Consider the following 16,738-nt stretch of genomic DNA (forward strand, 5'->3'; position numbering starts at 1 on the left):
TGCTCTTACTGTTTATGTGATTTTCTTCATACATGATTCTCTTTCACCTCCAGGTCAGCGGAAGGTGTTTGATCTCTCTTTAGGAAGTTGTCTTTTCCACAGCGATGTCTATGAGAATGGTACTTGCTTTATGCTCAACAACTGTACCACCTGCACATGCAAGGTACTTTCTCCGAGATTCATTTTTATTGCAACAGATTTAACTGTTTAACTTATTTTACTACTCTTTTCTCGACAATATGAAATGTGAATATTCTTCGTTTAGAGGTTAAGACTGATTGTATAATGTTTTTTTCCCACTTTCTTAAATATATATCAAATATATCTTCCCTCACAGTGCAAAATACGGTGTTATTGTACTTGAATCATTTTTGATTCAAGTACAATCAAAATGATTGTACTTGAATTTTTGATTTGAACTCAGACCAAACGTGGTCTGAGTTTTTTGGACTTAAACTCAGACCAAAAAATGTCTTCAATTCCAGAATCATACATATCATTTCTAAGTATTTGGGTACAATTAGTTTTTATGTTGTAAGATTTTGATCAAACAATTGTGGCGTCCTTAACACTTTGTTAATTTGAAGAAATTTTAGAAGAAATTTCTTTTACCGGTAATTAATATTGCAATACTTGCTTCGAAGTCTCAATTTCAAAAAGCCCAGATAATAATTTTTTGGCTTTCTAAGCCTCTGATTGGTAAATAAATACTACTATGAAAACCACAAGGAAACAAATAAATGACCGGATATGTTTTATCTGATTTACTGTCAGATAGTGCAGAAAAATATTTCTATATCTTTTCATGCAGTGTGTGTCAATATCTAGGATCAAGAGTGATTAACTCTCTGTTTCTTGTCCTTAAGGATTCAACAGTGGTGTGCAGAAAGCAGTGCTCACGTCCAGGCAGTTGCCAGGGCAGTCAGTGCTGTGATGAGTGTTTGTCTTACGTGAAGGTGGAGGAGGTGAAGTACTGCAGAGTGCGGAACAAAATCTACAGGGTGAGGACGAGAATGAGTGGAGTATTGATGGACAGATTAGACACTTTTTGATAAAGACTAATAGATGGATGGAGGCAGAATGGATGGGATGAACAGATTGATAAATAATCTATTTATCAATCATTCATCATCTCATTCAGGATGGGGAGCTGGAGAGCTCCTCTTATGGTGGATGATCATTATAGCGTCTAAGCTAAACTAGAACTCCAATCAAGATGCAGAAAATAACATTATTTTATGCAAACAAATATTGTCTTAGTTGCATCAGATTTTTATGTAGATATTTTTTTCATTTACTCAAATTACAGTAGATTAAAGCAATGGTTGCACACCTTTGCTTTAATATTGGTGCTTCAAATATTACTAAGTTAGCAAGCAGCAAAAGAAATGCAGATGCTGGGTTTATGACATGCTGTCTGAATGCAATGTGCCAATTTATTCTGTATGTGCTCTAATTCTGCGACCCTGCTGTGTCTGTAGGAAGGAGACATGTGGTCGTCAGTGAACTGCACTCTTTGTGCCTGTGTTAAAGGCAATGTCGAGTGTCGGCCCAAACAGTGTGTGCCGATCACCAGCTGCCCCTCGGTGAGTGACAGAGATTCACTTCCACTTGTAGAAGTACATCTGGATTTTTTGCTTATTGGATTTGCAACTCGTATGTTATTTTGTCTTTTCCCAAACAACCTGCATATCTTACAGGTCCATGTTATGGTTCAAGACTTTCTGTCATTTCCAAAGTCATAAATGCCCCAAAATGTTGACAAAAACTATTAGCCTGATCTAAAAAGTACCAAAAATTATTTTCTCTTATGTTTTCATAAAAATAAAATATTCTTACGTTGTTATTTCACTGTCTGTTGATTTATGTGTAGGAATTGCCACCATTTACTGGTGAATAAAATAAAACAATATTTACTTGAATAAGAGCTTAATATTTTAGACTTTCTGAGCTTGCACAATTTCCTTCTGGTCAATATTCACCATAGATTAAAAAAAAACATAGGTAGTTGGTTTTAGGTATTTTTTCTACAACTGTTAAATGGCAGCAGCATGCTGAGTTTAAAAGAAGTTTGTGCTGCGTTCACCTGTCGCAGAGTTCGCTCCGAAGTCATCTGTCGGTCTGCGGGTGATGGAGTGGATTCCTGACATACCGCCGACCGGTGCCGGTCATGAAGTCAGAGCTGGTGTCAGTGTTAGTCCAAGTTCACACGCTTCCAGTGGTTACAACAAGCCCTCACCTGTTGTTCGTGGTCAGAGCTGGAGACTACAGAATGATGTTGGTAGTCTGTGTTGTAATTTCTCTAAAAAGAACATGATTTGTCATGTCAGATTAAATTTCATCATTATTTATATACATTCTTGTTGTTTTATTTGGAATGGGAGAACACCATGTCAAGGGTTGTGTCATTTAGACACAGAAATTATAATTTGGTAAATAAAAACATCAAATTATAACTCACCCACTCTCACGTCACCAGTGTTTGTGAAGATTCAGAGTGAAAAGGACTGCAAGTAGTGGAGAAAATCACTATGAATTGAACAAAACCTACGATAATTTGCTTACTGCTTCACATTATGTTCTGAATCTCTATTAAATTGTTTAAGACCTCTGCAATGCTTCACAAGGCCCAAAATGGAAGCATTTTATTAAAGAAGTGCACCAAATGATGTATTTTATTTGTTAAAGGTTTGCAATAGTGAAGGGGCAATGTGGCCAATATTGAAATGTAACCTTTTAGTGCAAAAATACATTGTGCATTGTTCATTGATTATAAAAAATGTTTAACTTTCCAGTGGATTGAGCAAGACGGAAAGCATTCTGGTCTCTTGGTGTATCACCAAAACAAACATGAAAACTGGAAGAAAATAACAGCTGCTATGAAGGTGACATCACTTATTGAACAACAATGAAATATTAAAGATAATTTGGTTGATTAAATGTTGTCTAGGAGCAGCTGATGTTAAGAGATGAAGGAATTCCTGTTAACCTATTGCATCTACTATGAATCCAAACTTTGAAAACATGTTCAAAACACTTCTTTCTAAAACAGAGCTGGATGTTGGTACTGAGGAGAACTGAGAAAACCACATGTTGGCTGAGTTTTGGATTAATTTGTGATGGTAATCTGGTTGTATACAGCACACAAACTGCTCCACCTGTCCTTAGTGGTCACAACTGTGACTCTTCACTGACACAACACACTCTCTAAGCTCACATGGACACACACAATCTCTCCCAGGCCGTCCTCCTGCGGTCAGCAGCAGGTCACCCGAGTGTCTGGGTCCCCTTTGGAGACAGCGTGTCTCCGAACAGCCTTTTGTCTGTATTACGTTTGAGTGACAGCAGAGAAGAGGTTCCCTATATTTAGGCCCTTGAAAACTAATCTGTCACTGTGTGTGCATTTTGAAAGGGAGTGTGTATTCCTCTATGTGTGTGTGTGTGCACTCTTCAAAGACTGAGAGTGGCCTTTGTGTGGAGGATAGAACTGAAGCGTATGCTGGGAGTACAGAGAACGTCTACGAGCGATGACAGATGAGTGGCGTGCGCATGAAAAAGACAGGGGAGGAAAACTCTACTTTAGAGTTGGCCTGTCCAGGTTTTCAAAGGATAGTTAGAGTTAAAATGGGGGTTGCTGTTCGAGCTTCAAAATTAAGGCTTAACGTTTAGAAAAACATTACATCAGTGAGGGTCCTCGTTTAGAAGCAGGTGCAAATGAAGAGCGTCCCTCAGGCAACAGAAACTCTGCGTGTAAAAGAGTTCTCTGATCTGCTCTTCTGATGGAGGTTGAAACACACACATGCACACACATGCACCTACACATAGGCAGAGGTTCCTGTTACACAAAGTCCATTACTCGCAGTTGGAGCATTGATATTTTTGTGGCATCCCTGATTTGACTATAAACTCATTAAAACACAAACCATTTCTTTTGAGCTTTGGTGGGTACCACTAACTAAAAGTTACTTTAATCCCAAAACAATAATCATAAACATTAGCTCTGCTAACACTAAAGTGCAGTATTTAGTGTAAGCTATGCTAAAGCACTGACTTTGATTCAAATTATATTTTCCATTGAAAGATTACAAAGATTATACTTTGTATTTAAGTTTATATCTTGTTCGCTAATATTTATATTTTATTATGTTCCTGTATATTAATTGTTTGAAAAAAAATTATTGGGGAGAAAAAGGAGAATATGAGAGAAAAGGATCTGCTGCGTAAACAGTCTTCACTGCTTCAAAATTAGAATAGACAAACACCAACACTAACACTCTTAGCAACCAATAACCAAAACTTCATTACAGATGTTTAACTTTGATCAACTGAAAGTTTGCAAAGCAGCCAAGTAATTTACAACTTTAGAATTTATCTAAAAAAAAACAATTTAGGAAAGTTAGCAAAAGCGCAATTCAAAAAATTAGCTCCGCTAATTAGCAGAAGTGTGTGCACACTGCTTAAGAGCTACGCATTTTAGAAGTAATGAAAAACTACAAAAATTTAGAAAAACAATCCATGTTTTTACTAAACATTCAGTCCAAAGTTTTATGATCTTGTAAATGTCAGTTAGCTTTTCACATGCAACTTTGTCAGCTTTTCTGAAAGGAATTGAGGTTTAAAGAAACTTAAAACTTTTAATTTCACTCAACATGTTGTGTACTGATAACAATGACTCAAACTGTGTTTTTTATTCAATGCATTATGATTATGAAGGGATATGAACCAATTCAACCATTGGACAATTTTTCCTTGAATGATTCTGACTGGTATTTTGCAGGCCAATAACTGAAAAATCTGTTTATTCCAGTCCTCCCATTAATTAAATGGATCTGTTATAAATTTTATCGCTTTTAGCCGGACATTCTTCAGTCTTTTTTTTTCTTTGATAAGTATGAATAATGCCTCCACCTCGTTCCTTACAGAACAAGATCCTGAACAGAACCGGCTGCTGTCCAGTTTGCACTGAAAGTGAGTAAGTCCAACTAATTGGAGTATTAAATAATCTCTTACTTATCTTGACATTTTTTTTACACACACACACACACACGCCCACCCCCACATACATATATATATATATATATACTGTGTGTATATATATATATATATATATATAAGTCCTGCATGAATATACAAATGATCCTAAGAGTAAATCTTTACTTCTGAGAGCAAACTTCTGCCGCTTTGGTTAAGTAGTTCTCACAGTACTTTGGTCCAGACTGTGGTTTTGTTCTCAGGTCATTTTTCCTCAGCAGAAATCCCCCAGCATGGTCTATTTCAGTAATACAAATACCCTCTAAACCTCATTTGCACATAAAATAAAATGTAGTTTTATTTGGGTAAGGCAGACTTTTTACCACACCACATATACTGGTTTCACTTCTGAGCAAGGCAGATTAGAGCCACATATTTCTGTATTTCTCATAAATTCCGTTTCTGGAGTTGGATTTCAAGTTTTTAAGATACATTTGTTTTAAAGCTTGTGATGTTTCGTGGTCTGCTTCTCTTCCACTGCAGTTATTTATACTTACTTAGATTTAAACAGCACAAGCACCTTTTCCATGTCTTTTTTTTTCATCATTTCCTTTCTCCGTCTTTTTTTCTGTGCAGAACCTGGTGTATGCACAGTCTTTGGTGACCCTCACTACAACACCTATGATGGCAGGACCTTTAACTTTCAAGGAACTTGTCAATATGTGCTGACACGTGAATGTGGCGGGACCCAATCTGGAATGCCTGGAAACAGCATCAACAGCTTCACGGTAGGCAAACAGAGGTTGCGGGAATTTGCTTATCCCAAGTTAGATGAAAAATAGAAGGAAAAAATTCACCTCAGCTCAATATGGAAACCTTTCTACTGTGGAAGGAAAATGAAACATAGTTTTAAAAAATTCTTATGATCAACAATCTAAAATGTGTGTCTTGCATTTATAATTTGCCACTTTTACTCTTTACCCCTATATAAAATCCAGTGCAGCCTTCATAAGTCACCTACATGATAAAATCCGCTTCCTCTAATCTCAAATTATCCTGACACCACCAAACTTACAGCCAGAGATACAATGGGATGGGCTGGACCAAAACATCTTCATGTGTTAGAATGGCCTAAACCTAAATTGGACTCTGGGACAATAATTGAAAAAGATGTTCACAGACACTTTCCATCCATTTCTACAAAGGTTAAGCTATTCTGCAGAGAAGAATGGGCAAAAATAAACCCAGTGCACCTCAAAAGATTTTGAGTTATTTGCTTGGAATGAATACAAATGAGTGGTATACTTTTCTAAAAACAAGCTTTTCCAAAACAGCTGGCTGTTAAAAAAATGGAAATGGTTGATAGATTTACCTTCACATCAAGATCTTGAGCTTAAATATTAGTGTAATGAGTCAAATTTCTCTTAATTGCAGGTGTTGGTGAAGAACGATGCTCGGCGAACTCGCTCGTTCTCCTGGACTCAGTTTGTTGAAGTTCGACTCGGCGCTTTGAGTCTCAGTCTGCATCAGCACCTCACAGTTCGAAGGAATGGGACTCGCATTGCACTGCCGTACCACGGCCCTGGGGTGCACATCGATTTGGATGGATACCTGCTTAAACTCACCACCATTGCAGGTTGGGGCACATTAAGACACATAGTATATTTGGATATTGTTGGGCAACTAAAAATTTAGCCCATATTAACTTTTTTTTAAAAATCCACAGTCCCTAAGCTTTGTTTTTCACACTGCAGGTCTAGAAATCACCTGGGATGGCGACAGTTTTGTAGAAGTTGTTGCTGCTCCTCACCTACGCGGTCGCCTTTGCGGCCTCTGTGGGAACTACAATGGTCAGAAGCGAGACGACACCATTGGGGGTGATGGCTTATTGAAGTTCGACGTGGACGAGTTTGCCGAGTCATGGCGAGTCGATGGAAATGATGTTTGCTCCCAGCAGCATCCACCTCGCAGGTCGACGTCCCACCTGTGCCCCGGCACAGTCAAAGTCAAGCTCCGGGCCCACCGAGAATGCCAGAAGATAAAATCGTGGGATTTTCAGAGGTGCCACCGTGTGGTTGATTTTGGGCCGTTCTACAGGTAAAAACAAGATTTTTTTTTTTTTTGGTGGAATTGACTGTTTTGTCCACAAGCCATTTTGTCACTGATTAAGCTTGTGATAAGAGTCTTTGTCTATTTGTGCTACTCTTTAATCAATCGATCAATTTTGAGGTGTTTGAGGTGTGTCTTGATTTAACAAAAAGTGTAAATCAACTGTCATTGCTTTGTAAGTCATCTGGCCATTCCCAAATTCTTTGAAGATAAAGGAATCTTGATTGTATTTAAAAATTTTACTTTAAGGAATATCTGAGAAAATTTAGACTTAATGTTATGAAAGTGAAGCCGTTCTACACTAAATCATATTGTGCTCTTTGCAGGTCATGTGTGACAGACATGTGTGAGTGTCCGGTCCATAAAAACTGCTACTGTGAGTCTTTCATTGCCTACAGCAGAGCCTGTGAGAGAGAAGGAGTGCCGGTACAGTGGAAGCCTGACATCGTCTGCATGGGTTAGTGTTTGTGACTCATCGCCAGTCTCATAGACTAATACATAGAAGAAACACAATAGTTTATAGAGATGACTTGAGATCTAAATACTAGCCTTTCTGATTTCCTTTCACCTTAAGAGTGTTGCATAGTTTATGTGTTTATGGTAGAGGTATCCTTAAAGGGAGATAAAAATAGGAAGTTTGTTTTATCCCGAATAAAATTTGTGATTCTTGTCATAAAACTAGTGTAAAGAATTTGGCATTTGACTGTATAGATTTGCTAACAAAACAGCTTGGGTTATGTTTTGCTATTTACATACCGAGTGTGTTTGTGCTTAAAAATAATGCATGAGGCTATGAGATGTTTGTTGCATCCAGTTTTCATGCTTTAAGTCCTGATTTTCTCTTTTTTCTACTTCTTTCTCCCAGCCACCCAGTGTAAACATGAAGCAGTCTATGACACCTGCGGTCCTGGATGTATTAAAACCTGCGACAACTGGAATGAGATCGGACCATGTCATAAACCCTGCGTGGCCGGCTGCCACTGCCCCGCCAATCTGGTGCTGTTCCAGGGACGCTGCATCAAACCCACGTCCTGCCCTGGACGGTGACCCTTGTTAACCTCTGACTGAGTGGGAGGGGCTAATTTAGGGAGACTCATCTGTAGTGTTCAAACTAGAGGACCAAGCTAACAAAGAGCGGTAAGGACGCTAATGGGTTCAAGTCTACCAGTCAAATGCACCATGGTACTCAGGGTCCATAATGTTGCAAAGAAATGTGCTGCAGTGACTTCCAACATAAGAGAAACAAAAAACGGGGGACAGACTGACGCATCTCAGATGTTCTTGTGACTCTTCTGATGCCAAGTACTGTGGCATTTTTAGAAGAAAAACTAAATATCAAGAAAAAACTCAGGGCACCATCTGAGGACCGCTCAGGTTTGGGCCTTTGAGAAGCTGCTTGGGCCAGAGGACTCATCTCAGAGCCAATCAGGCACCTCCTTGCAGAGATTTAAGTTGGAGACACTGGGTATACGGATTTGTGCATTACTGAGAAACTTTCTGATGCATCATATCAAACTGCCCGGCTAATCTCTATTCCATCAGTGCATACTGTAAGCTTACCAGATTCATATAAAAGACAGAACAGCTTTTATATTATTATTGCTCTAATTATTATTATGTGTTGTTGATGTTAATTTATATATCCTTCATTGACATGTTGTAGCAAGAGCCAGAACCAAGAAATCTAATTGTTTTGTTTGATTCAAAGGGAAACAAAAAGCTATTTATGTATTTGTTGTGTACTTTTGTGTTACTGTTTGAAGAAAAATGCCCAAATGTGACTCATTTATTGCACCATCGCAGGGAATAAGTACTGTATTGTATTAAAGCTCCGTGTACAGTTTGTTGTGGATAGTATAAAACCTGAAGGTGTTCATGTAAACATATGTTTCACTTGACGATAATTATTTAAGACCAGCAATATATCATTTGTTTCGAAGTTCCTTTTTGACTACTGTCTCTGCTCTTTATAGTAAATGAATATTGGAGTATATCACTATCTTCAAACAGAGAAGAATTGGACTGATAGTAAATTGTCTTTGAGAAATGCTTATACTACAAAAAGTAAAACTGGAATCAAATATACAAGAAAATTATAGTACTGGGAGCAACATTCTAGGAAGTGACAAGGGAGTCAAAAATAAAAAGTAAATCAATTTGTCAAAAAAAAAAAAATTAGCTGAATATCGATGAAGTATAGGTAAAAATGAAAAATTAGAAGCATAAAAAGTGCAAAATGTTATTTTCAAATATGGTGAGAATTTTATTGTTTTTTTTTAGATATTTCAAAATCCCTTGTTCCATATTTTGTTTTGTTTGCTGCTTCTGCAACTAATACAGAAATAGCAAAAAGCAATGGAGAAAGAACAAATATTAAATAAATTGTATTTTCGTACCTTTATATATAAACCTGCCTAAATTATTAAATATATACAAAATAAAATATGTGTAAAGTTAGTTTTTATTTACAGAAATGTATCTAATTATTCATTGTATGGATTTTATTTTTAAGATATTTTTCATGCTGTCCAGTCGATTCTGGATTAATGTGATATACACAGCGCTATCAAAAAGGTTTTGCCCCTTTAAAGATGTCTTTTGCTTTAAATGGTTCAGATTAAACATTTAAATATCAGAGCAAAGAAACAAATATTGAAATAAAAAAGGTCATTTTAAAATGATTTTCTCATTATTAAGCAGAAAAATACATTCAATACCAACTTGGCCATAAGTGTAAAAGTAAGTGCACCCTAAACTTAACTACTGACTTCAGTGATAACTGAAAATGAGTTGTTTCCTTTGTTGTAGAGGAATTTTGGCCCACTCTTCTTTGAAGGATTGTTTTAACTCAGCCAGTGAAGAATCTTTTAAACATGAAATACCTGTTTAAAGTTACGCCAAAAAGGTTATGCCAAAAAAGTTATGCCAAAAAAGAAAATGAATCTTTTTCTTTTTTGTGTTTCAGTTTTGGACTTGCTGGCAGGTTTGACTCACTTATTTTAATTTTATACATTTGTCTAGTCAGTCAACAACTTTTTTTCCGGAACATTTAGCAGATCATCAAGATGTTTTTTGTACATGTGAAACTTTTATCTCAGCAGTGGTTTTTAATTTTGACTTCTCTGATTGATGCAGCGCTTCAGATGTTCTGGGTTCTTTTGAGACTTCCTAGATGAGTCACTGAAGCTCTCAGAGTAGTTTGAGTTTGCTGGCCTCTTCTGGGAAGGTTCAACATTGTTCCATGTTTTTTTTCCCCCCATATATGTAAAATGATTCCCACCGTGGCTAACTGGAGTTCTAAATCCTTAGAAATTGCCTGGTAACCTTTTTCTGACTGGTTTCATTAACTATTTGTCATCTACTGCTTTCTTTCAGCCTACTTCATGTTGTCAAACAGGTGCTGCTTAAGTGATTACTTTATTCTACACATCAGGGAGTAATCAGGCCTGGATGAGGCTAGTGAAATTAAACTCAACCTTCCGAATAATGTGGTTAATCAAAGTTAATTCATGATTTATTGGGGAGGACAATTACTTTTTCCCACAGGGCCACACTGGTTTGAATATTTCCTGTAATAAATTATATCAAACTGATATAAAAATTCCTTTTTGCATTTGCTCAGGTTATGTTTGTGTTGCCTTAAAATGTGTTTTATGATTTAAAACATTTCAGTGTGACAAAAAAGAAAGAAATAGAATAAATTTGTAAGGGGGGAATGCATCAGTACACAAAGTACAAACAGAATTCTTCACCATGAATGTGGGAAACTATTTTACTGAAATTTGCAAACTTAATACAATCCAAATTTCACATAAATACATTTCTAAGACTCAAAACTAAAATAACAAATACAACACAGTAAGTAAAACAACTGCACACTTTTGCAAGACTTTTACAGTTTCTATGGGAAACAACAGAATAAAAAATATGTTAGTTTCTTTTTGGAGTAAATCAACAATTGAGCCTTACACATTTACCAGATGCCTAAAAATAAACTAAGCAACACTAATATTTCCTTGGATATTAGAAAGTTGACGATCTAGTTTGTTTAGTTAATTTAGCGAGCTAGGTTATTTGCATTCTCTTTGCACTCCAAAGTTGGATTTTTTAAGTCCGTGGTGGAAAACGGAAGAATGTTCATTTAAGCTGGAAGTCATTATTTCCAGTCTATATTCGGCATAGAGCTGTAAACATGTTCCTTTTGTGTTTTCATCCATAAAATGGAGAGAAACATATAGTTATAAGCTTGTATTGTGTTTAGTACTGAGCACCAAAATAAATAACTAAGCCTCTCATTTTCCAGCTCACAACTAGAATGAGCTCAACATATTTATGATTATTATGAAATTTGTGATCACCTCTAGCAAAACACACCTTCCAGCTTCTTTTAAATAAAAGGGAAGATCCCAATTTATTGTTATTTACTGCTACAGCATGCATTTGTAATGATTCTGCAACTGATGTAGATAAATTGGAGCATGAAAGAGTAAAAAAAAAAGACAGTGATGAAATCTGACATTATGAACCTTAATGATGTAAAAGTATATTCACTCAAATTTCTGTTAGCTGTACGTCTCTAGTCTGCTGGTTACTTTAAGTTTGGGTCCAACAGACCGGGAGTGTATGTCTGGATGCGGTTTTGCTCACAATAATACAGGTCAGAACTGGAGCAATGGAGCATTCATTTTCACAAGAAAAGAAAAAAGTCAGTTTTTGTAAGTAAGAGATTATTTAGTACTCCAATTAGTGTAAAACAGTCTATTTTGTATGTAAAGTAATTTTAAATGTGATCTAAAACTTTCTACAAATTCCCAAATGTAATTACGAGTCACTCTGTAATAATAAAAAAGTTTTTTTTCTCTATGACATCTTTTACAAAAACTATTTTATGTTTAGGCCTAGTTATTTTAATACTGAGACTCTTCTTTATTAGTAACTCTAAATAATACCAAACACAAAAATGTTTGCAGTTGAGTTAAAAAAACAACAAAGTAACCAATTATACTGTTTGCACAGAAAGACTGTAAAACTGTAAACTGAACACAATCAACAATCCTGAATGTCTTTCTCTAGGTGAATTCTATTCTTTGGCATTTTCGGAGTATAACACATTTACTTTTGTTACTAAACTAAAATTCTGTAAAGCATTTAAAGGTCCTGTGGCCTGGTATATTTCTGGGTCAAACAAATAACACATGTCTGAAACAAATAAAAGTTATCCTATAAGCTTTTTTTTGGTTCCAAGTGTCCTATAATGTAGAGCCTTTATATAGTTTTAAATAACTGCCTCAATGATTGGCTCGGGAGGGCTGAATAATAATGTCAAATCTCTAAAACACAGAGATGATGCTTCAAGTACCTGACATTAAGACCAAAAATGACATATAAAAATCAAACATTAACGAGAAAATGACATGTGTCTAAGCTGAAGGGTAGACACAGTACACACAGCTCTCAGATAGTAACACTCTCTGCAATCAACAAAAGAGCTGCGACTAAACTGGTAACGTTTTTCTCTTTGATTTTTTTTTTTTTGGTTATCCAGTTTTAAATACACAATGGTTGACTTTGTTTATTTTCTAATCTACATCTGTTGCTATTTCAGAGAAAGATGAACACAATGAGTAACAGTTAGGGTAAACGAAGGTCCAACACAAACAAATCACAACGTTATCTTCCAGAGAAACCAAATCAAGTTAGGAAGAACCCATTTTTTTGGTATTACAAATAAACCTACTCAATGGATGTCTTTCATTGACTAGGTTTCTGTTTTAATATTGAATCTTATCTGCCATCTTGTGGTGGGAGAAAAGAACATCATCCAAGATGTTATTCATCAATTATAATAAGGAACTAGTATGAGCAGCTTTTATACCAAATATAAACATCCTCATTTTCTCTATAATTAATGAAAATTCAATAGAATCTCTTTTTGAAAAATAGGGCAGGTAAAATTCACTTTCTCTTATTTTTTGTAGTGCCAAATAGCCACCAAAGAATCAAATGTGAAATAACTGAAAGGCTATTTAAACACTTTTTGCAGTTAATCTTTTAGAATTTAAAGAAAGAGAATGCATATGAATGCAAGTTTGATTTGTGTTATTAGCTAAGAAGTGCTAATAACAATAACATAAAGAGAGGATGTCCTCAGCTTTGTCTGACATACGGGGAGGAACAAGTGGGTGGTTCCGACTGAAACCTTTATCTTGTTAATTTTAATATAAAAACGAAACTTAATAATAAAAATAGAAGTATTCGGCTGATAAAACTAGCTTCTTTTAGTACTTAAAATATGCATGAATGCTCTATATATAATCTTCCATCACTCTCAGGTAAAACTCTTCCAAAACAAAATATACATCTAATAAAAATAAACTCCTAATGTGTCTGGGTGGCCATCTTTAAGAAAATACTAAAATAAAACTTTTAAAATACAGTCATACTACAACGTAAGGATGGAGTCAAATATCACAGCAAAGAAACAAATGAATCAAGCAGAAAAGAGGAAGATGAGGAGGAGTGTGAAGGAGGAGAGGCTGACCCAGAGATTCAGTCGTCGTCGCTGTCGCTGCCCGACTCGCTGAGCTGAAGATCGTTTCCTGCAGAGAAACAGATGAGAAACTGTTTCCTGGAGACACTTTAAAGCTAACGGTAATCAGAAACTCACGGAGTGTGTTCATGAGCTGGTTGTTGCCCTGCTGCCGGTCGACTCCTCCGTTGACCACAGGGAGGCGGCTGGGGGAGGTCTGGCTGAGCGGCCGCGGTGCGTCGTTCTCGGCGTCACTGCTGCTGCTGTCGTCGCCGCTCCCCGAGGCGCTGGCTGAGTCTGAGGAGCTGCTGCCGCTGCTGCTCATCTGCTCTATAACCTCCACCTCTGCTCTCAGCTCTGTCAGGATGGAATCAGCGTGCTTAGAGTTTCTTCCTTCTTCAAACGGATCCAAGTCAGACCTTCTAAAGCTCATCTACAGCATCTTAAAGGAGTAGTATTATGTAAAATTACATTTTTTGAGCTTCAAATCACATCAAAAACCTGCCTGGAGTGTTTAGTTGATTCCTTCATATATGTTGGAGAAATCATTTAATCTCCATGGCTACCATTCAGTTGTGTAAAACACCTGTATTAACCTAGCACCGCCTCTGAGCTGCAGTTTCCAAGCTGCCTAATGTCAAATGTTAAATTACAAAGTCAAATTTCTAATAAGTTATATTTAATATACAGTATATAGCATTTTTATAACAACAGAAAGTAATTTGGTTACTTGATTTTGCTATGACATGGCACTATGAACCTGGAAAGTACATACTACTGCCCCTATACTATTTAGTGTTCAGGTAACTTTGATGTGCGAGGCTGAACCTCCTCACCTCTCTTGATGTCATCGAGCTGCGGCTCAGGAGAGGGGTTGTCCTTAGTTTGGGAGGGAGAGGTTTTGATCCCAGTTCCGGGTTTGGTTGGGGCCCGGAACTGAGAGCTAGGCTGGCTGGAGCGAACTGACTGCTGCTCAATTCGGGCCTGGATCTTACTGCTCCCCTCTGCCCTGTAGCATAAACAAACAGCACATATACATAATATTATACCTTTTAGATTGTTTTGTGAAAAACTGTTCAGTTTGTCTTCAAGTCTAAAGCATTTTCCCCTCACCTTGTTTTCTTCACCTGGATGCTGCTGCTGAGCTTCTCCAGGACGAATTCACCCGTATCATGGTTAATGATGAGAACACAGTCCTTCTGATATGGTCGCTTGTTTCCCTTAAATACTGTCATAGGAGGCGTGGAGCCCTGAAAGACAAGTTTGATTTTAATTTTCTGTTATTTTTTATTTTCCCTAGCTACATACTTATTAGTAAAAGTATTTTTAGAGATATGTAACAGACGGATGGATCTCAATGACTATTTTTCAAATAATAAGGAAACAACTGACCAGTAGCTCCCATTTTAACCAAATCAGAAACACTTTACTTATTTATATAGTAAGGTTGTCACATAATTAACAGATAAACTGTAACCACTGACATATTACTCATTACTCAATATGTCAAACTGGAGTTTTAGGGATTGTCAAGTATGGCCTAACTGGCAATGTAAATGTTGCTTTGTGTCACACCCTCCTCTGAGAGTCTTACTGGAATGTGAGGTAGTGTAATGGTAACTTCATCTCCTTTCCCAACTTGCAGCTCTCCTTCACAACTAGTGTCAATAGATGCTGGTTTGAAGTCATCTGAAAAAGAAATTGAGGCATTAATCATGGGTCTGGTGAGTTCTTAATATGTATGTTTATAATAATCTTTAGGTTGTGGTACTAATGTACTGGTGTCTCTTAAAGCTTTCATTCCAAATTCGGTCAGTTTAAAATATTGTGCTTATTTAGATGAGCTGGTTGTTTCCAGTATATGTAAGGCTAGTTAACAATGTTTGCACTGACTAGAGTCACAAACACAAAATTAAATATTGTCCCATTAAATGTGGTATATGTAGAAGCAACCAAGCCAAACGGCATGGCGTTACCGTGTTTAAATTGCTCCATAATACATTTGAGATCTTTTGTGATATTTAATTACATCTCAGATAAATTAATGAATAAATGATTTATCTTTCTGTGTATTTATGAACTGAAGTCTGCTAATAAAGCTTGATTGATTTGCTTCAAATACTAGGTTACAGACTGCTGAGGTAGCCTCTAGTTCATTCCACTTACAAGTTAATGCTACATAGGATTATAACATTCAGAAAATGGTTGAATAAATACACAATTACAACAAAAGAGGCAACAAAATGTTCTCAAAATTATTTTTTTTTCTCAAGGGGAGCAAGAAATGTTTACTGTTACTTTAAAGTCTTTAAATTTTATTTCAAATTCTAATTTAAGGGTGTAAAAATATATAAAGTGTTATTATAATGTATAAAACGTTATTTCGTTTGCCTAATTTCTGTAGCTTTGTTTGTGGTTCTTCAGACAAAATGTACAAATCTGTGGGAGTAGATAAAGAAGTAAACATAGCTACTGTATGCCTAGTGTAAAAAAAAGTAGAATACAGAATAATAAAGTCTACAAATGTCTTATAGTTTAGTAATTGTATTCTGTTTTCCTATCCCTTGTCTTTATTAACCTTTGACTGTCGATGACTAACTATGAACCTCTGACTCAGAAAAAAATAAGATTTTTAAACTAAAATATTTTCAAGTACCTTGTCAAGTACTATTTCGGAATGAATTTATAGTATATCCATATTGTCCCAATCGAATTTTAAGATACTTGTAGCAAAAACAATGATATTGTTGTAATTATTTAGTAATGATCTGCTCAGTCGTCGCTTCTGATTGTGACTGTAAATAAACACAGCGGCGCCTCTAACACTCACATCTGATGGTGTGAAAAGAAGATTTTGGCCTCTTCTCGAAGCTTTCTCCGAGCTTCAAAACATGCTCCTCTTTATCCAGCAGCGGATTCGTACTCCCATTCATGGTCGAGGCTTTCTTTGAAGTTATTAAAAACTTACATTTGCGTCAAATGCTCTGAAGCGCCGAGTTAGATCTGGCTACTTCAACTGGGTTAAACAGAGAATCCAAATAAAGAAAAAGTTAGCCTGCGGATGCTAACTATTAGCAAAACAACAACGCACTTCCGCTTTTGGTTCGACTATAAAATACTTCCGAAAAT

General features: G+C 36.4%; 2 protein-coding genes across 2 annotated transcripts in view; one reads left to right on the forward strand and one right to left on the reverse strand.

The window, feature by feature from the left end:
* bmper (BMP binding endothelial regulator) overlaps positions 1-9,278 on the forward strand; it is a 39,668-nt gene extending 30,390 nt beyond the window's left edge. Inside the window, exons 8-16 of the mRNA XM_023329689.1 lie at positions 54-163; positions 867-1,001; positions 1,482-1,586; positions 4,923-4,968; positions 5,608-5,759; positions 6,406-6,607; positions 6,726-7,068; positions 7,407-7,537; positions 7,946-9,278. Coding sequence (XP_023185457.1) covers positions 54-163; positions 867-1,001; positions 1,482-1,586; positions 4,923-4,968; positions 5,608-5,759; positions 6,406-6,607; positions 6,726-7,068; positions 7,407-7,537; positions 7,946-8,127 — 1,406 coding nt within the window. The 3' untranslated portion in view covers positions 8,128-9,278. The remainder of the gene's footprint in view (positions 1-53; positions 164-866; positions 1,002-1,481; positions 1,587-4,922; positions 4,969-5,607; positions 5,760-6,405; positions 6,608-6,725; positions 7,069-7,406; positions 7,538-7,945) is intronic.
* A 1,560-nt stretch (positions 9,279-10,838) lies between these two features.
* On the reverse strand, positions 10,839-16,702 carry eaf1 (ELL associated factor 1). The gene is made up of 6 exons (XM_005800400.2): positions 16,440-16,702; positions 15,204-15,298; positions 14,723-14,859; positions 14,446-14,618; positions 13,748-13,966; positions 10,839-13,679 (listed from the first exon to the last, which is right to left on the reverse strand). The coding sequence occupies exons 1-6, from the start codon at positions 16,540-16,542 to the stop codon at positions 13,630-13,632; spliced, it is 777 nt and encodes a 258-aa protein (XP_005800457.1). The 5' UTR covers positions 16,543-16,702; the 3' UTR covers positions 10,839-13,629.
* Between the last annotated feature and the right edge of the window lie 36 nt (positions 16,703-16,738).

The sequence above is a fragment of the Xiphophorus maculatus genome, chromosome 3 (assembly GCF_002775205.1).
Source record: "Xiphophorus maculatus strain JP 163 A chromosome 3, X_maculatus-5.0-male, whole genome shotgun sequence".
NCBI lineage: Eukaryota > Metazoa > Chordata > Actinopteri > Cyprinodontiformes > Poeciliidae > Xiphophorus > Xiphophorus maculatus.

What these genes read in the sequence shown, in the direction of transcription:
- eaf1 (XM_005800400.2), bottom strand. Translation starts at nt 16,542, where the DNA reads ATGAATGGGAGTACGAATCCGCTGCTGGATAAAGAGGAGCATGTTTTG. An exon ending in ATCCAGGTGAAGAAAACAAG is followed by an intron (nt 14,619 to 14,722) that starts GTGAGGGGAAAA and finishes TTTATGCTACAG; the next exon opens with GGCAGAGGGGAGCAGTAAGA. An exon ending in GCTCGATGACATCAAGAGAG is followed by an intron (nt 13,967 to 14,445) that starts GTGAGGAGGTTC and finishes CCATCCTGACAG; the next exon opens with AGCTGAGAGCAGAGGTGGAG.